We start from the raw sequence: 21077 nt of genomic DNA on the forward strand, positions 1-21077 counted from the left end.
TGTATTTGAAGCAATGGCACCAACAACATGCCTCAAACTTTAAAAAAAAAAAAAAAGCCATGTCTCAGGAGGGCTATGAGCTTTGCAGACCTACTCGAAAATCTTTAGGGTTTAGTGTTGTGTTTCCTCCATCCCCATCAGTTTGCAGCCTACACCGTGCAACCTGACCGCCTCATGTCGCTTCCTCCTCGTGTTAATTTCGCTGTAACAGCCCGAAACCTCTCCCACTCTCTCTGCCTTTAATGTTCCGTGTAGCAACCCTCGCCCTTCTCCTCTAACTGCTAAGTGACCCCGCTTCCTCCTGAAGCGCTTTCAGTAACACTCGGACCATCGGCCGGTGGGTATAAAACAAACAACGAATACAGTTTACCGCTTCGATACCCAGATAAGCCTTCTCAGTTTAGCGCACCGTGGGTCGCGATCCCCCATTCCCTCTTCGAGCGGACGGAGCGCGCGTTGCATGCCGGTACCTGCAGTCCTCACCCCTCCCAGAGTCTCCAGCGTCCAATCCTGGGCGTGGATAGCTGCGCACTACATATCCCATGCTGTCCCCGCACACACCCTATTGCCCCTCTCTCTCTCTCTCTCTCTCTCTCTCTCTCTCTCTCTCTCTCTCTCTCTCTCTCTCTCTCTCTCTCTCTCTCTCTCTCTCTCTCTCTCTCTCTCTCTCCCCTTCCAGACCGATACGGAACGGACTCTCTCTTGACGACCCCTCCTCCCCCGCCACCACCACCTCCTCCTCCTTCTCCTCCTGGACTTTTTAGAACCGAAAACCGTCGAGCTTAGCGAAGCAGCCGCGGACGGCGGAGGGAGGCGAAAAAAAAAAACGGGAAAGAGGCTGAATCCGAGCGGCGGCTGCACGTCATTCACATGCCTCCTGGATGGAGCGGGTTCGTAACAGTTTGTGTCATTAGACATCTCTCTCTCTCTCTCTTTATCTCGCTTGCTCGATCAGCTTTGGGAATTATTCAGTGTTTTCAGGGGCTGTCTTGACGGCGGAGGGAGGGAAGGAGAGCCTGTTTCTCCTTCTTTTTTTTTTTTTGTAAACGCTGAAGGTGGCTCCAGTTCGCGAAGGGCCGACAGTAGAGACACAGACGGAGCACTTGGCGTTCGTTCGGCCGGGGAGGGTGGAGGGGGAGAGAAATAACAGCAGCCTGCCTTCGACACGCGCAGCTCCGCGGAGACTCCTCCGCGCGCCGGGGCTGAGCACGGAGCTCGCGCCGCTCGGCGGACTTCAGACGTCTTGTTGACCGTGTTGCAGCAGCGCGCGAGCCCCGCGCGATAAGTTGTGTTACCCGCCCCTCTGTTGTCGGTGTCCAGCTGGCTACTTTTGTTTCTCTCTCCCTCCCCCGACCCTCCCCACTCCTCAACTCCATGCAGTTTGTGTGGTGTGTGACGCCGCTTAAATTAATATTATTTTTTGGAAACCTTTCACCGACCACAGTAAGTTGTTTGTCTGAGTTTTCTCGCCTTTGCACATCGTGCACTAATCTTCCTGTCACTACTAAACCTGAACATGTCTTCATTTCGAATCGTTTCATCTCATCGGCGCTTCCATGTTGTTCGCGAGCCGTCCACCTGAGTTTTTCTGCCACGAGAGAATTGCCTTTTTTGTGGCGGAACGCGTCCACTCTGTCCCCCCCTCGGATGTGACATTGGGACGTGTTTCTTTTGTCCTCGGGTGGAAGTAGGCTACGGAATAATCTCCTTTTTTTCCGCGAAGCGTGTTGTCTTAGCGCATTTACTGGCCTACACCAGAGCGGATGGATTCAGACGTGGTGACGGACTGTGGACCGAACGATCCGAGCACAAAGACAAACTAAAGTGTTCCATGGTATTGAATGCAGAGCCTCCGAGCGAGAGCTGCATCGCTCGCTGCTGTGTGCTTCCTGCAGAGACGGTGTGTCACTCATTATGTGCATCATATTCGTTATGATCCAGTGGCTCCGGTTCCAGGAGCTTTTACATAGATTTGGTTGCACCGTCTCCTTTTTATAGCTTTCTCATTTACTTGCAGGTGCGCTCGTCGCTGCATCCAATACCTGGAAGTGTTGCGGTGTGTGTGAGTGTGACATCAGACTGTTTATGTTTTTAATATTCCTAATCATATGTTCAGAAGTGTGCTGTGAAGGAAGGTATCAATTTAGCTCGGGGAAAGTGTTCTCTGGGAGTTTTCAGTAACATGGCATGGAATTTTGTGTAGAATTTTAGTTCAGACCGATAAAGCTCTTAAGATGCACGAGTGCCTAGACATTCAATGATGGATAAATCCTCGTTCATGCACCCTGGAAGGTCACCTTTTGAAGCTTTGTCCATTCCTTGGAAAACCTTTGAGGATCTGAGAGAATTTTTGTGATGAACCAGAATTCTGTCATTGTGCCATGATGTCATGGTTCAAGAGCTTCCTTTTTTCTCTTGCAAACTGCTACATTCTTCAGTAAATCTTTTACATTTCTATGGTGCATGCAGTGACATCACTGGGAGGATTTCCGCAAGCGCCAAGGTTGTGCTAAATTTATACCACAGGTGTGCTATAGTTGTTTTTGCACAGGTCACATGGTACAAGTCTGGCAAGATAAGTCATCAAAGGTCAACCGTGACAGTTCGTAATGGGTAAAAGGGTTCATTCTCTGCAAAATTCAGATTTATCCATTGTTTAAAGCTAAGTGTGGGTGGCGTTTCATGATACACGTTCCCAAAGTTTTGCAGGGGCACAAAAAGCTTGTTGTCAACCTCAGTGGGGTTCAAACAGTCATGGAGGAAAAAGTTAAACGCCAAAAGAGGGAACTTCTTCTGTAGTATCGGGATAGACAATATTATTTTAAGCACTGGCCCCAAGGGCCACCAAATCCCTAATTGTGGGGGCCAGAGTACATTTTTTTTTTTTTGATGGCCCAAATTTTAACCTATTTAAAAACACTTCAGAAAAGGCCATTTTACACAAGTTCTTTTTTTTGTTAACAGATACTTTAACAAATGAAAAGTCATTAGCAGAAAATGTATCATTGTTTATTTAAATTGAATTTTATACAATTTATCTGTATTTGTTTGTAGTGTAGCTGCAAGGTGTCCTGCCAAGCACCATATTTGTTGTTCGCCTTTCCAAAGAAATTATGATGTGCTTCCCGAAGGCAATGATAGATGAGTTACACTTCTCAGCTAGCTAAGAAAACTGCCACCCATACACGACAGAAGTCTCATCTTTAGATATACGAGGTCTGTTAGACTATAAACCGACCCTTTTATTTATTTTTTTAACTATATGGATTTGAATGACGTGCGATTCCACCAATCATGCTTGAACCCTCGTGCGCATGCGTGAGTTTTTTCACGCGTGTCGGTGACGTCATTTCCCTGTAGGCAGGCCTTGAGTGAGATGTGGTCCCGCCCTCTCGGCTGAATTCCTTTGTTTCACACGCTGCTCCAGACGGCGTGCGTTGCTTTATCAAAATTTTTTCTGGATCTGTGAGGAATATCCGAGTGGACACTATTCGAGAAATTAAGCTGGTTTTCGGTGAAAAGTTTAACGGCTGATGAGAGATTATGGGGTGTTTCTGTCGCTGTAAGGACTTCTCACAGAGCGGGACATCGTGCAGTGCTTCCAGGCACCTTCGTCGGCCTGTTTCGACCTGAAAACATCCTAATTTAAGGCTTAATTCACCCAGGACATCGTGAGAGAACAGAGAAAATTCAGAAGAGGCAGGCATGAGGACTTTATGCGGACATTCCACAGTTTAAGGACATTTTTTAATGAAAGACGTGCGTGCAAATTCGCCGAGTCGTTTCCGTGACGAATCGGCGAATCTGTGTGCGCCGCGACAGGAAAAACACCTCCGTGTTGAAAACCATTTGTAAAATTCAGGCGGCTTTTGATGGCTTTCAACAAGTGAGTAACTGAGAAATTGTTTAACAGCTTGGGCATGTTCCAACTTGCCCGTTAAGGTTTCCAACGGAGGTGTTTTTCCTGTCGAGACCCCCCCACGGTCGGGTCCGGCCCGACATGCGACTCTGCCCGCAGGTTCTTTCATTACAAAATGTCCGTTAACAATGGAATGTCCGAATAAACTCCTCATGCCGACTTCTTCTGAAAGTTCTCTGTTCTCTGACGACTTCCTGTGTCAACAGAGCCTGAAATGTGGAAGTTTTCAACTTGAAACGGCGAGACGCTGCCGCCTCGAAGCGCAGATCACCATCAGGCGCCGTGGGCCGTCCTTAAAGCAACAGTTACAGACCAAAATCTCTCATCAGCCGTTAAAATTTTTACCGAAAACCAGCTGAATTTATCGAATGGTGTCCACTCAGTTGTGCCTTATAGTTTTGAAAAAAATTTGATCAAACAAAGCAGCAGTCTCTGAGCCATTCCTAAACAATGAAAAAACGACGAGCGGGTGGGCGACTCCTCACTCAAAGACTGCTCACAGGCGAATGACGTAACCGACAGGCGTGAAAAAACTCTTGCATGCCCACGAGGGTTCAAGAAATGTCTGATGTAATCACACGTGATTCAAATCCATATGGTTTTTGAAAAAAATAATAAGGTCGGATACTTTTCTAATAGACCTCGTATCATATTCCAACTACTTAAATGGCTCCACTCTTAAATTTTCATTTTATATTTTACATTGCCCTGTGTGTTTTTGGTTGATGTTGTATAATCATATTAACAGTTAGTTAATTGGGCAACGCAGTCTTATTTGAGAGTGGGTGCTAAAGGGTTAAAATATGACGTATATGATAATAATCGTACATCTGGGGACAGCCCTCGTCTGTCCCAAACAGAAACATGCCACTTTCTCTGTGTTTTGGGACAAATTACATGCCAAACAGTAAAAATGTAAAGAAAAAGTGACGATGCAATGGAAAGTGGACATGTGTTATGGTTTGTTTATGACCCGGAGCTCAAACATGTGGAGGCGGTTGTGTAGGTCAGAGACCGCAGCTACTCTGTCAAAATGTGCAGGCTAAAATTTACTTATATGACCTCTCCCATTTGCCTGGTCTTCATTTCTCTACTGGGAAGCAAAAAAACTTGCACTTTTCGCGACTGCTTCGGTGATTGCAGCCAAAACAAAACAGTAAGCCATTTTTATGTGTGATGTGATGCTGTGCTTGTGTTGCGCAACAGCAGGCTGTCACCGGAAGTGGTCAAATCCGGTGATACCGCGTAGAGGTTCAAACGAGACTGCGATGCCCTATATAACTATAATGATCAAGAGAGTCAGCTTGGTAAAGCCAGGCAACAGTTAGTTGCGAGGAGTACAGTATTCATACATATTGTTTGCGACCATTAACATTAATGTACTGTTTATGGTTTTTGTAGCATTTTGAGTTTAAAAGGCATGAATGATTGGCATGTTTGTCTAACTATAAAGTATTGTTTTTGTGAAGAAATACAGCATGGTGGCCACCTACAAGGGATAGTTTGTGGCCACGGGACATGAACCTTGTGCATGGTACTGGTTTGGGTTCAGAAGATCAGATGAATTTGTTGCACCACCTTCAGAAAAAGCATAAACCCAAGTATAAGGAAAGGCTGAAGCTGCATGAGGAGAAACTGTCACCAAATAAGCAAATTCCTATAACTCAGAATAGAATAGTTACAGCATTTGCCAGTTGCATTTCTTCTGATAAAGTAAATGCTGGAAGGAGTTGATGAAGACCATGGCATTTTGAAAGTATTGGTGTTTGTGTTTTTTTTTTTTATGTTTTTTTTTAAGCCTACATAATCGTGTATAGTTGATGATGGTTAAGTTTTAGTTTTTCAGATCATTGTGTATCTGCAGAGTTCTCTAGACTCTGTGTTGATGGTTTCGTGGCCAAAAAGATGTTCATGAATGATACGTTTTTCATGGTCATTTATAGAGATATAAATATTGTGATATAGGCTTTGATATATCTCCTATCCCAACTATCGTGTCACTGTATTTTAACCAACACTGGTCAACTCCTAAATTGTTTCCAGACAAGGCAAAGTTTTTTTTTTTTTTTTTTATCATATTGACATTATAACTTTATGAATCCTTCATTTTAATAATAAGGAACCAATTTATATTGGTATAAAAGAAATTCCTTTTTATGACTTAAATGGTAAAAAATATCGAAAGGGGCTGCAACTTTAATATATTTTAAAAACACTTGTTGATGTATGTTAGCTTGCTTTAGATGTGTGTGTGATTTGACTCATTAAGTCTTTGCAAGAAAATTATATATAAAATTTGTTTTGGAGGACTTGCTGCTTTGTTTCATGTTGTAAATTAAAGGGATAGTATTCGGTTGTGGTTGGAGAAGTACAGCTCTACTTGTCTGTTCAACCTTTATGGTCTTTAAAATGTGTACTTATAAATTAAATAATTTGTTACTATTTATTTATTTACTATTACTAATTTACTATAACAAACAGGGTAACAATGTACCTCTGCTCATTTTCCGAAGCAGCTGTCACCTGGCTGCGTTCAGACCAGCCGAGTCCTCCTCACCATTTGGCAAAAATAGGGAAAAGGTCTGTTAAGTTGGAACCCCCGGTTCATCTCTGCGTGACCCCAGGCAGGTGAACCTTTCTTGCTATCTCAGATTAATTTTTTTGTGCTCAGCATGAAAATTGTACTGCGGTTATTTGGGTAGCACTTAGCCCAGCAGTATAGGGTCTTGCCTTGGGGACATTTGTGCCAGAACTCCCCACATAGTTTCTTTCCACACACGCAGTGCTCCTGCGCACCAGAGAACTCTGTTTGATATCTCAGTTTTTTTTTTTTCTTGAATCAACGTTGGATTGGATGCAAATCTCCATCATGAACAGATACATTCGTATTTACATTAGAACAGACACAGTGGAATATATACTGTGTGTGTGTGTGTGTGTGTGTGTGTGTGTGTGTGTGTGTGTGTGTGTGTGTGTGTGTGTGTGTGTGCGTGCGTGCGTGCGTGTGCGTGCGTATGGGTGGGGAGAGCCAGGCCGGATGGCGTGGCATCATCCTTGTTGACACCGTGATGTCGGTCAGCCATCGACGATGGATGACGTTATTGTCCAACTGCCTGACCTTATTCAAAATGAATCATATAGAATTCATGAAACATCACACTGGTGTCAGATATGAAAAATTGTACTTTGTTCAAACATTTGAGTTCACCTGCTTGAAGTTTGATTTGGGTGATTACTTCACAGATCCGTCAAATTTCTTTTCATTTAACCTGTTGAATAATTCACAGCAATCTGCTTCAGTAAGTACACGTATAATGATAAAGACTCCTATCAAGAAATTTTGATCCTGTATTAAAACCACAGATGATTCATAACTACTGACAGTTGATATCAAGCAGATTTGAGTGGTAGTGTACCGTACTGGCTGATTGAAGTAGATAGTACACTAAGGGTGTTTGCACACTGGCCTATTGGGCCAATAATTTCTCAGATTTGCTCTTCCCATCCCAGATTTACTGGTTATCCTTTCAAACATGGGTGTAAAGTCTTTGCCCTTTCTCACTGAATAACTTGAATGAAGCACACATGCATGTTTGAAGAAGCCATATTCCACCTGGACCAGACATTCGTACAAATTACTTTGTCAGAAGGCTGTATTCGACTCGCACAAACCGGGACCTAATAGCATGAAGTTTTTCAAATGGAGCAAACTGTGACCACATGTTGTTCATCTCTCTCAACCAGTTAGCTCAGTGGGCATCTGCAAACAGGAGTTAAGATATTTAAAATGAACAGTGTCAGGCCTATAGGCTCCAGCCCCCCGTGACCCTTAATTGGAGTAAGCGGTTGAGGATGAGTGTGTGAGTGAGTTTTAGGCCTTAGCTTAACTGCTGTGTGTTCTGTGGAGTTTTTCCATGTACAGATGTAGGATTGTTGGTCTTAAGTCCCAGCCATATTTAAAGAGGAACTATACAACATTTTTACCTTTAATTTTAATTGCTAAATGACTTGTTTTGGGGTGAATGGGGGCTTTCTCTCCCCACCAAGCATCTTATAGCAGAAAACCAGCCTTTTAACTTCAGGGATGCTGACCTGGTGTCATTGGAATGAGAGTCTCGGTAGGCCTGTCATGTTAACAAATTTTGCTGGACGATATATTGCCTAAGAAAATATCACAATAATCAATAATTTCACAGTGTTATTGTGGACGGTATTTTCAGACCTTTTTTGTACCACTGATAGTGCTGTAGAGGATCACAAATGATGTTGGATCTGTACCCCCCCAATACATCGACATGGAGGTGAACCACGGATTATTTGCAAAGTTTACATTCGATTCTTGTGTCATGATGACTTATTTTTAAAGTGGTAACTGAGTTTATTTTGATTTATTTGTGGAAAAAAACAGTGTTTGGAGAGGCAGTGCGTGCACAATGTGAATACAGTCTGTTAAAATGCCTTGTGTGGGTCTGTGGAGTGAAGCTTTTCCGCATTGATTGTGTCAAAAACCTCATTGATAAATTCACTGTGCACCCTGTTGACAAATAGATGAAAACTGATAGAATCTGATAAGAATCAGCCTGATAAACACGTTTTTTGATTAGTCATTTAAAATTGACGTGCGCTTCCTCTCTCGTCGTCTGCAAAAACTCAGTGTTTGCTGCAAGGATCAACACACAGCGCTGTGTTTTTAAAACATACATAAACGCACTGCTTCGCTTTAAATATGTAATAAGTCTCTTGTAGGTCATCAGTAGTGCACATCTGTCTCACTATTTGATAACATGAATGCGTGGAACTGATAATAGTGATTTAAAAATCACTTTCTTTTCTGTTATACAGCACACTCATAGACTGTGCAGGCGCTGGGTTCTACTCGCTCATTTGACTTCAATCTGAAATGTTCCCACATTGGAGCTGTGTAATTAGGCTTTGAAACCAAGTCGATGTACTCTTCAAAACTTTTTGCACTCCACTCAACTGGCTGTTTACTGCAGCACACAGTTCACTCTGTGTCTGTGTATGGGCGGAGCTGCTTATACACAGAGGGGGTTGAGCCCACAGTCCCCACCTCCTGCAGACAGCAGGTTGGGAGGGACGAGAGAAGCTACGCGAGTTGCTGAACTGTTGGCGTCAACAAATGCGCATGTAAAGGGTGCATATCGAACCCAGCCAAATGATCGTGTTCATCTTTAGATATCAAACGGTAAGTCAATATATTGATTATCGTAACAGGCCTCAGTCTCAGGTTTCATGAGAAACACAAACTGCTTTACAGCACTACAACAACACATACACGCCCCCTTATCGAGGCAGCAGTGAGCTAGCATCTAGAGCCCGACCGATATATCGGCCGGCCAATATTATCGGCCGATATAAGCCCTTTTCAAAGTATTCGCTATCGGCCGAAATTTTGCCGATAGAACGCCGATAATTTCTCATAAACAGAACAGTTACTGAAATAATGTTTGTGTCGGCAGTGTAAAATGTCCTTGCACTGTTTGTCCAGTAGATGGAGCGCTGACTCCATTCAGCTGAGAGCTGCTTACACCCCTGCATAAATGTGTTCATCACCGGCCCCCGTAGTTCGCCGTCACACTGCACTGATCGGCTGACAAAAGCATACAAGTAAGTTTTTAAGGATGTTGTTTGTAATAAGTTTCCGGTTACATTCACCCCACATTTCTCCCGTTTCAGTTCAACTCAGTTTGATTAACTCAGTTTATGTAGTAATGTGTCAAATGTGCTTTATTGCGTCAGTCATGCTTTTTAATTAAGCCCACGTTGTGTAGACCTTATTTCTAGCATGAAAAACTTTTGTTTATTGCTATGAGGTTGAAACATTCAGCTGATCGGCTGATTTATCGGCTATCTGCAAATCAGCCGATTTATCGATTATCGGCATTTTTTCATCCAAATATCGTTATCGGCATCGGCCTCAAAAAATCCATATCAGTCAGGCTCTACTAGCAACTATAAGAGCAAGCCAAGGATGGCTTTATTCCTTACATGTTCATCATTATGGCAGGGGTGGCAAAAAACAAAACGAAAAACAAATGCTGTTGGTGGAAGAAAGAGAGCATGTTACTGAGCAAGGTGGTCACACATGTGTCAACCTCGGTCAGGATTTCTTGGAATAGTGAGAGCTGAAAGATAAAGAATCATGTAAAATGGATGCAGACCTGCGTTCTTTCTGCTGCACTTGTATGTTTATTGAGATAAACCCTCTGTTCTCTATATATTTCTGTGTATTGTTGCTTCCTTGATGTGGCACCATGGATTGCGTTCACAGGCTCTGTTGAAAACAAATGCACAGGGACAACAAGGGGAGGGCCGGCAGTGAGATTTTAACAGTTATGTGACATATGTACTCCTGAGCTGTAGGAGGAGCTCTGTCAAGAAGAATGTGGCCAAAAAACTGACGAAACTGTGAGAAACTAACCAGAGTTGCATAGTTCCTCTTTAACTGTCAAAGTAGGCCAAAACTGATTTTTACAATACAGTCCATTTAATGCAAAATAGATTGACGTGACTGTGACAAAACAAGACATTATCTGTTACTTTGTAGTGGGTATTCTTTAGAAACAGTGAAAAAAAAGTATTGTTTTTCAGTTATTAACCTTAACTGAAGCAGAATCATACAATGCCATTAATTTGGACTTGCTGCCGAGTCCACAGACCCCTTAGAGTCAAACTGGTAGACTGGTTATTCGACTGAAAATAAGCTGTTGCTTCAAACCGTTCAGCAGAAATCAATCATGTACACAGTGATGGCCTCTAATGCATCAGGTCTAATTTCATTTAATGAATTCGCAGCTTTTATCAAATGTGGGTTATGTTCAGCACTGACAGGTTGTCAGTATCTCCTAAGGAGTGTTAAAACATTACTGTAGCTTAACATGGAAACTCAATGTGTTTATGGATGCCATATCCAGACAAGTTCTTTGATTTGAATAATTTTATGCAGAATATTAATGAGGGGCTGTCCTCTGTTTTTGAGCCATAATTTCAAAAATGGTCCAATCAGTTATAAGAAAAGTATCTTTTAAATATGTTCAAATTCCTGTGGTCAACTGATTTCTTTTTTTTATGTTGCTACGAGACATAACACCTGAGACAGAGGCCAAAATATTGTAACTGGCCCCACAGACTTACACATGGACCGAAGCATGCTCCAGTCTTATCACTCTTCCTGCCCCTCTCTACCTGCGGCAGGCCTCGTCCTCTCAAGCTGGCCTGGCGGCGCGACTTGACAGTTGCAGCGGCTACAACACACTCACATTGCCTCAATTGGGAAACGGACTGTTTCAAGTTTAGTGCACATAAACAATGTCAAATGTATATGTGTTGTCCTAATTCTGATGTCTGCCATTATTACGGTAAACAAGTAATAATTGTAGATCAGTTGCTGTTGTATGTGGAATGTGAGTGCTGACATCTCGTTGTTGTAATGACAATGATAATAAAAGCTATCTATCTATTTCCCAAACGTGAAGAATCTTTCTGGAAGATGGGTTTAGAGTCACTAATCTGGCTACTCTAAGGCTAGATTTCTGCATGTTACATTTGTGTTCTGTCTGTGATACGTGTACAGAGCTGATAGACATCTGACATGAAGTCAGTGCTTCCTTTTCCACTAGCTCCATAGCAGTACGGTTCAGTTGTATAACTACGTACCAATTGTGCAGAAAATAGGCAACAGGTCTATTTTGGAAATGCAGTTGAATGGCCAATCAAATCATTAGTAATCATATCATCATGCCCTGTGGTTATGAATATTAACAGTACAACACACTAAACCCATTGTAGGTGCCTGGGGAACACACACACAAAGCAAGCTCAAACTGGTAGTCAAGTAGTTTTTTGTTTTTTTTGACCGACATTTATATATTCTGCAGCATTTTTTTTTCTGCCTATAATCCTGGCCACACTCTTACTAAAAAAAAAAATTCATCTGTCTCACTCTGCGCGCACACACACACTCCCTGATGCATTCCGTCCGTGTTAGTCGTAAATCCTCTCTCTCTCTCTCGTCCACTAATTCCCCACGCGCACTGCAACACCCGTGTGTAGGATGGACCAAAATGCGACAAAGATGTGACTGATACCTGAGGTAACCCAAATGTATTGTGTGGAAAAACAGCCTACGTGTTCACGAATAGCCACACCCTGTATTACAGAAATATTTCAAGACCACTGACAAAGTACTTTTTGTGATATGAGTGAGTACAATCAGAGACACACTAGACCATTCATAATAATTCCTTTCTACCATCAAGCAGGTTGAGAGTAACAACCGAAGAAATGTATTCATCAGTTTACTGCACTTCTTTATTACCTGAATTATCTCTTTGCTCTAAGGAGACTGGAACATATGACTTCCAATTTCATTTCAAAGAAAGGATGTTTTCATTTGCTCACTTTGGGTGCCATATAATCAATTATGCTAGCACTAAATAACACAGAAAATGTTTTGTAATTGAAACTGTAACAACACAACCACGGTAACAGTAAGTGTTCTTTTTTTCTCTCACTATCTGTCTTCTGCAGTGTTTAACTGTTCTTCAAAGAAAATTCCCACCCGACTGACTCAGCTACGCCAGAGGCATGTTGTGGTAAAGAAACACCTATGCAGGTTGTTGTTATTATTATTATTATTGCCACATCTGTATTGCTACAGCAGAGTTTTGTTTTCTGTTATCTAATTAACACTGGCCCCATGAACTTCTCTTATTACTCAGGTGGATCCTACACTAATGAATGTAGGGGATGGAGGCACAGTGAGCAGAGAGATCAGTGCTCCAAATAAAGCGTCTACTAGTATGGTGGGAAATCCTCCCCAGACGCTACCCTCTGAGTTTAGAGGAGATGTTACCCTCAGTCAGCAAAATAAAAACACCCCAACAACAGACTGTAAGACAGCAAAAGCCTGCCTGGACACTAGCAGCTACAACCATAGTCCTGAACTTTCTTCACCTCAGCAGCTCAACAATGTGTCAATGTCAGGCTCAGCACTCACCAGCTTAGACAAGAGAGCAGACAAAAGGATAGAGGTCCCAAAAGTGAAAACTGATGGTGTCGGGGTGTTCCCCACTCCTCAATGGTCAAGTGGCTTGAAGGTCAGCCGGGAAGACTCACTCAACCCATGTCACAGCAATGTGACATCAAGCAAGAAATCGCATACACTAGTGCCACCTGTGCAAAGTGTTCCTCCAGGGTTTCAGTGTTCCACCATGTTTAAATCAGCCCAGCCTGTTGCCTTTCTTCCATCCACCAACTTTTCTACTCCCATTTGTAAAATCACTCTTCCACCAGCATTAGGTCAGATTGCCTCATTGAGGGACGCCACAGCAAGTCAATTTCAGAACGAAATCCAGCCTCAAAGCTCAGGTGTTGGAGGGGCGCCTCTCATGCGGACCTACCCATATCCGTATGCCAGTCGAACTCCTGCTCCAGAGAAAAAAGTGGGCATGTCAACATCAAAGTTTAAAGCTAACCCGTCAAGTAAGAATGCAAAAGCTGTCGGGGAGCATAAATCTTTAGCTTCAGTGGTAGCATCACCAGCGATTGCGCTTCCCTTGCAACATCCATCATTAAGTTCTGCAACACCAACTCGCTATACCTTGTCTCCAACTGCTGCTATCTGCTGTGGCTCTGCACTGGCCAGTATTGCCTCTCAAAGTAGACTGCTAAACCACGTGGATAAAGGCAACAGCATAGACAAAACATCCATTGGATGTCTGAAAACGATGTCCCAGTGTGTTCCAGAGGACACAGCTGAATCAAGGGATGTACCTCTTGATTTGTCAGCTAAGTCCAAACGTCCAAAATGTATAAATGACCCACCAGTAACCATAATGGAGCCTTATAATGAGTCAAACCAGAGAGATTTTCTTAATTCAAAGAGGAATCACTCTGCAGCTTATAGTCCAGCGGTTCAGTACCCTATTTTACCCAACACCCATAGAAATGGATCTCATCAAAAGCAATTAAATATGCCTCCAAATCATCAGGTTCTGGAGTCCAAGTCATCATGGTCCAAAGGCCCTTCGCAAGATTCAGTTAAAAACATCCCTGGAACTTATGTGGGTGTGGCTAGCCCAATACTGGCTTCTACCCTTCGAGGCAAAGATGGCAAAGGGAGTTTTGCTGATGAATTTCAGAATTTTGCAAAGCAGGAGTTTATATCTATAATTGATCAAGGGGAACATTTGGCATCAGGTGGAAAGAAGCCATCTTATTTGATGAAAGGCAACCAGCATGGGCACACTGTCAAACATGGCAAAAGCACCACCACAGCCATTATAAATAAGAACTGTCCCTCTAAAGGAGCAGTGACAACTGCACTGTCAAGTTCTGTCAGTGCTCAGATTAATCAGAAGTCTGGTACTGGCAAACCAGGACTGCCATACTCCACCTCTGTTGTTAGTGCAGCTTGGGAACAGCTGTCTCTCCCTTCACACCAAACATCTTCTGCTCAGAGAAAATTCACACAAGGATGTGCAAAAACTAAAAGCGGCACCATTGCAGATGGTTCTATGTTTCAGAACATCCATCATAGCCCGTCCAAAACTGAGGATGACAAGTGGGAAAAAATTAAGTCCCCCCTGTCTAATCTCGCTTCCATTGTAAAGCAGCAAACTCTTGAAACAACGGCACTGACAAATGAGAACAATAGTCAAGCTGCACCTGTTGCATCTAGAAATACTGATGTTCTAAATCCACTCAAAGGGAGCCAAGATACTCAGTCAAAACATAATTCTGTTTATGAATACACACCGTTCTGGTCTGTGGAAAAGTGGGCTGGTATGCCATCTCAAGGGGATTCAGCTCAAACTATGAAGAGACTTGAGAGGGTGAGTTCCACTGAGCCACTGGAGAATAATACAGAGACACAAAGACAGGGAGAACACATGGGATTAAAAGAAAAGGAAGGCTCGTCAAAGCCTACTGGTCATTGTCACATCTTTGGAAGCAATGCATCAACAAATGAAAACAGGCTGGAGAGCAAAGTAGCCCAGGTGTTAGAGGGGGAGATACTGAAACACGAAAGTGGGGCGGCAGATTGTCCGAAGAGTGAAAAAACAGAGGGGAGAGACGCATCTATTCTTACAGGCCAGGGTGCCTGTGGCGACAAGGTTGAGAAAAAAACAAATGGAACCAAAGAGGAGTCACCAACCAAAGCAAAAGTCGCCGCCATCAAACAGAAGAGAACGAGCCCTAAGAAGGCAGCAAAGATCAAGTCTCCCGCAGACCCAAAACAGACATCTGCAGCAACCACAAAGAAAAAGCAAGACACACAAAACACTCCAACCAAAGCGTCTCCCCACAAGAAGGTAAATTACTGTACCTGTGTGTTTGGGCACAAGTCTGTTAAATTACTGTAAAATACTGTGTTTTTCTTACTTTCCTTTGGTTCAACTTCATTGACTTGATTGAGGTAACAATTACATTTTAAGAATCTTTGGTTTCTACCTAAGCACAGTTTACATAATTGATTAGAAATCAGGTAACATATTAAAGTCAAAATCAACCTAAAGTGTCTTAGTCAGGTGTTTGGTCATGCATGGCCTGTTGCCAAAATAGCACTTTTGCATTGATTTTACAAATTTTCTGGAAGTCTCTTGGAGGGATGTGATGTCATTCTATGAAATGATGTTTCTTCATTTGGAGTTTTAATGGTGATGGAGTGCGCTGTCTAATACATCAGTCCAAAATATATAGATTTTAAATTAGACTGAGATCTGGTGACTGAGGGCCATACAGTGTGATTCACATCATTCTCATATTCTTCAAAATCATTCAGTGACCAGTTGTGCCGTATGGAAGGAGCATTTTGGATCTCTCTCCTCATTTATTCAGGATTTTCCTTTTAGTTTGTCATCTAACTGAAATGATACTTTTTTTTAAACAATCAATTTTTCAATGCCCAGGCAAAATTCTAATATTTTGACAGTAGCAAGGCTCCCATTTTGACTTAATGGGAATTGGTCAGTAATTCATACAGATAGTTTGTCCACAGTAGGTTCTGTGATGAATGATATGTGCACAACTTATCATTGGTCTTATCAGACGGTTTCACCGTGCAGCAGAGTACAGAAGAGTTGGGAGGGAGAGGATTAAAATGTGCTAATAACAGCGCATTGAGAGAGAGAAGAAACAGGCTGAACTGCATAAGCCAGTAGTACAATAAACAGTGTTGAAATAAACCGTACACACGGACCTACCTTATCTCCTCAGATCATGATATCAGCCAATTGTCCACAGGCAGTATTTAATACTATATGCATAAGGAATTTTCAGATTTGTAAGTCTCCCCCCCCCCCCCCCCCAAAAAAAAAAAAAAAAAAAAATATATATATATATATATATATATATATATATATATGTATGTATGTGTATATATATGTATGTGTGTGTGTATATACACTCAACAAAAATATAAACGCAACACTTTTGGTTTTGCTCCCATTTTGTATGAGATGAACTCAAAGTTCTAAAAGTTTTTCCACATACACAATATCACCATTTCCCTCAAATATTGTTCACAAACCAGTCTAAATCTGTGATATTGAGCACTTCTCCTTTGCTGAGATAATCCATCCCACCTCACAGGTGTGCCATATCAAGATGCTGATTAGACACCATGATTAGTGCACAGGTGTGCCTTAGACTGCCCACAATAAAAGGCTACTCTGAAAGGTGCAGTTTTATCACACAGCACAATGCCACAGATGTCGCAAGATTTGAGGGAGCGTGCAATTGGCATGCTGACAGCAGGAATGTCAACCAGAGCTGTTGCTCGTGTATTGAATATTCATTTCTCTACCATGAGCTGTCTCCAAAGGCGTTTCAGAGAATTTGGCAGTACATCCAACTAGCCTCATAACCGCAGACCACGTGTAACCACACCAGCCCAGGACCTCCACATCCAGCATGTTCACCTCCAAGATCGTCTGAGACCAGCCACTCGGACATCTGCTGAAACAATCGGTTTGCATAACCAAAGAATTTCTGCACAAACTGTCAGAAACTGTCTCAGGGAAGCTCATCTGCATGCTCGTCATCCTCATCGGGGTCTCGACCTGACTCCAGTTCGTCGTCGTAACCGACTTGAGTGGGCAAATGCTCACATTCGCTGGCATTTGGCACGTTGGAGAGGTGTTCTCTTCACGGATAAATCCCGGTTCACACTGTTCAGGGCAGATGGCAGACAGCGTGTGTGGCGTCGTGTGGGTGAGCGGTTTTCTGATGTCAGTGTTGTGGATCGAGTGGCCCATGGTGGCGGTGGGGTTATGGTATGGGCAGGCGTCTGTTATGGACGAAGAACACAGGTGCATTTTATTGATGGCAGTTTGAATGCACAGAGATACCGTGACAAGATCCTGAGGCCCATTGTTGTGCAAATCCAAGAACATCACCTCATGTTGCAGCAGGATAATGCACGGCCCCATGTTGCAAGGATCTGTACACAATTCTTGGAAGCTGAAAATGTCCCAGTTCTTGCATGGTCGGCATACTCACCGGACATGTCACCCATTGAGCATGTTTGGGATGCTCTGGACCGGCGTATACAACAGCGTGTACCAGTTCCTGCCAATATCCAGCAACTTTGCACAGCCATTGAAGAGGAGTGGCCCAACATTCCACAGGCCACAATTGACAACCTGATCAACTCTATGCGAAGGAGATGTGTTGCACTGCATGAGGCAAATGGTGGTCACACCAGATACTGACTGGTATCCCCCCCCCCCCCCCAATAAAACAAAACTGCACCTTTCAGAGTGGCCTTTTATTGTGGGCAGTCTAAGGCACACCTGTGCACTAATCATGGTGTCTAATCAGCATCTTGATATGGCACACCTGTGAGGTGGGATGGATTATCTCAGCAAAGGAGAAGTGCTCACTGTCACAGATTTAGACTGGTTTGTGAACAATATTTGAGGTAAATGGTGATATTGTGTATGTGGAAAAAGTTTTAGATCTTTGAGTTCATCTCATACAAAATGGGAGCAAAACCAAAAGTGTTGCATTTATATATGTATGTGTGTGTGTGTGTGTGTGTGTGTGTGTGTGTGTGTGTGTGTGTGTGTGTGTGTGGTGTGTGTGTGTGTGTGTGTGTGTGTGTGTGTGTGTTTCTGGCCACAGAAACAAACAGCAAAATCAGAACAAATACAAGAGGGTCCTCCCAACTTTGTTGTGAGCCTCTTTGACTTTTAGTCATTACATAAGTGGAGGTGATGGTGTAGTGGTTAAGGCGTTGGGCTTGTCGGTTCAAATCCCCACCTGACTGGAAAAATCACTAAGGGCCCTTGGGCAAGGTCTTTGATCCCCTATTGCTCCCTGTGTGTAGTCAGCGCCTTGTATGGCAGCACCCTGACATCGGGGTGAATGTGAGGCATAATTGTAAAGCACTTTGAGCATCTGATGCAGATGGAAAAGCGCTATATAAATACAGTCCATTTACATAAGGTGCAGGACCTCTGGGCAAGGGCAGCATCAGAGTACCATAAAAGAGGAAGTAAGCACGACGTTTTGTCATTCCGCTGCTCTCTTTATTAAGATCTGATTATTAAGACGAAATCTCTTCTAATACAGTGTGGGTCCATTGATGAAATAACTTGTGGGCTGGGGAGAGTGCCGATGGTAACTTCCATGGAAAACAGTAGCTACAGTCTGGGAAGGAGTTTGCTCTTACACGTAACAGAGTGCAAGGGCTACTAGGTGAAAATGTAATAATTTAATAATTGTGATTTCTGACATCTAATTGGCACCATGAGTGCAAATTGTACATTCACTGCTGTGGGTGGTGTTGAAATAGTCTTATACTCTTAAAGGGGTTTTTGTTGCTACCTTCTGTTGTATATGTATCTGTATGTGATGTGTCTGAGATTATCACATAACCCCATATTTTTCTAATGTATTTCTAAGATAAAGGAATTATATTCGGGCCATTACTGTAATAACTTATTATATATCATTTAGGGCCCCTGTCCCATTGGCGTTTTTGGATTTGCGTATGGATTGCGCACTAAATTGGCCCACATTTGCCAAACATCCGCAGTATCCGTGTAACATGCCTGTATGAGTCGTCATCCGAACACGCCCGTGATCATCCGCAGAGGCACGCATGTCCGCAGCCAGGATTTTTGAGCTGTTCAAAAATCTGAATGCGGATGACAGCCTCCTTACATACTTCATACACACAGAATACATACTCACTCTATGCGCTGTATATCTGCCATTAACCGCTGATATCCACAACTGACGGGGATTTGCGGCTTGGCAGCGGACTGAGACAGTGTATAAAACAGATATAAATCCTGCCCATCATGTCCACATCACAAACTTGCGAATGCATGCAGATAGGCCACGAATAAAGCGTTTTTATTACATCTGCTTTGCAGCTGATTTGCGGACAATCTGAATGCATAACAAACATGTCACGTAAACCCAAAGTACTATATGTGGCAGAAAGCGACATACCTGCCAGTGAGTGCCAGTCCGGCTGTGTAGATCCACAAAGACGTAATAGCTCCTGCAATCCAGGACTTTTATTTAACACCAACAGAAGGAAGAGTTGCTGTTTATAGCCACAACTCATGCTGAAGCCTGTTTTCTGTGACACTCTCAAAAAAAAGGAAAAAAAAAAACACCATCTCACACCCCAAGCGGCTTCCCCCCCTCCCGCTCCCCAAACTCATGAACAGTTAACCCTTGCATGACAACAAGAACATTAACTCTGTGATCAACTTGTCCAAGTCCAGCAAATACTTCAGAGGCTGTATTGTTGGTGTGAATAGTGATGCCGAAAGGAGTGAGTGCACTTATTTTATGACCGCAATGCACATGCCGTGCATGCGCAACACGTGCGCGATGCATTCATAATACACCCGTAATGCTGCTGTCATAATCTCAATGTGTCGGATCAGTTTCCTCACTACATGCGTTATATAACCGTGATTGTTCATCATGTATTCTCTATATATTATTAATATATCTGTGATTCATACTGGGACATTTGTAATTTTGGCCATTTTGTTGCGGATGACAACGAACGCCCGCAATTTGTATACTCAATTCATGTGCAATTAATCCTCTCCCCAGTGGGACAGGGCCCTTACTTTTCAAGGATCAGTTACTGTTGTAAGGTCTCCTGCACTCCATCACCTTGAAAGCTTTGTGATCAGGTCCGTCCAATACAACGTGTTCACACTGTCCCCTGTGTATTTCAGCAGAATAAACAATGTGCACCTGTGCTAGACCAGAGTTTATCTGTGGAAAAGGTTTCCCAACGGGGTAAAGAGCAGATTCTGAGGGACAAAGTCAGCCCTAATAAAGCTGTGCAGTCTGCTTGCAACAAACAAGGTATACTCTGTGTTTCTTCTAATTCAGTGACATTTACTGCCGCTAAAAATGATCTCATGCTGTGAACAAATTTCTGATGTTCAGCCTGTGTCTCATTCATAAAATGTTTTGCAGAGCTTGTTCTAGTCTTTACTCTAAGCATCTTTGTTTTAGTTCTGGAGATAAAATACCCTGCAGTCACTTCTTTGTGGATATGGAGGATTGTATGAGCTTGATGACTTGTGAAACCTCAGTTGTACCTGTATTTAGTGAAGCTGGTGTGATTGTAACACATGTGATTTTTAATCAGGTGCAGATAATGGCAGCAGCCCTCAGACTATAGAAACGCCAGCCTCTCTCTGTACTCCTGACGTATCTACTAAGGACACAGATGCGACAGAAAGCTCCTTCCCAAGACTAAGGAGGGGACGACGGCGAGCTGATGAGGCTCGACTAGACTTGTGGGGCTTTGCGACGCCTTCGCCCCCACCCCCATCGTTGCCTCCTGTCTCACCCTCACCCCCTCTGTTACAGCTCAGTCCGCGTGTCGTCCCAGAGGAAGGCCTCGCTCTAACCTCTTGCCGGAGCGAGCGTTGAAGGGCAAAGGCAAGACAACCAACACAGAAGGTGACACCCCTCCTCATAAGAAACGGAGGCGCTGCTATAACAAAAATATCAGACTGGGGAATACATCACTGAAAAAGAAAAGCTGGAAGATGGCAAGCGGCTTGAAGAATCCGAGTCTCTGGGACAGGACAACGGAATAGCATCAGGTTACTCTGTTTCCATGCAGGGATCAGTAAGTTGGTAA

The 21077-nt window shown here is 43.2% G+C and overlaps 1 protein-coding gene across 1 annotated transcript; it reads left to right on the forward strand.

Moving 5' to 3' along the window:
- The first annotated feature begins 700 nt into the window (after positions 1 to 700).
- Positions 701 to 21077, forward strand: LOC117519683. The gene is given in 7 exon segments (XM_034180947.1): positions 701 to 890; positions 12470 to 12554; positions 12661 to 15255; positions 20155 to 20287; positions 20577 to 20783; positions 20786 to 20929; positions 20932 to 21077. Coding segments are annotated over 6 exon segments (3231 nt in total). The 5' UTR covers positions 701 to 890; positions 12470 to 12548.

Source organism: Thalassophryne amazonica, chromosome 11 (genome assembly GCF_902500255.1).
Source record: "Thalassophryne amazonica chromosome 11, fThaAma1.1, whole genome shotgun sequence".
Classification (NCBI taxonomy): Eukaryota; Metazoa; Chordata; class Actinopteri; order Batrachoidiformes; family Batrachoididae; genus Thalassophryne; species Thalassophryne amazonica.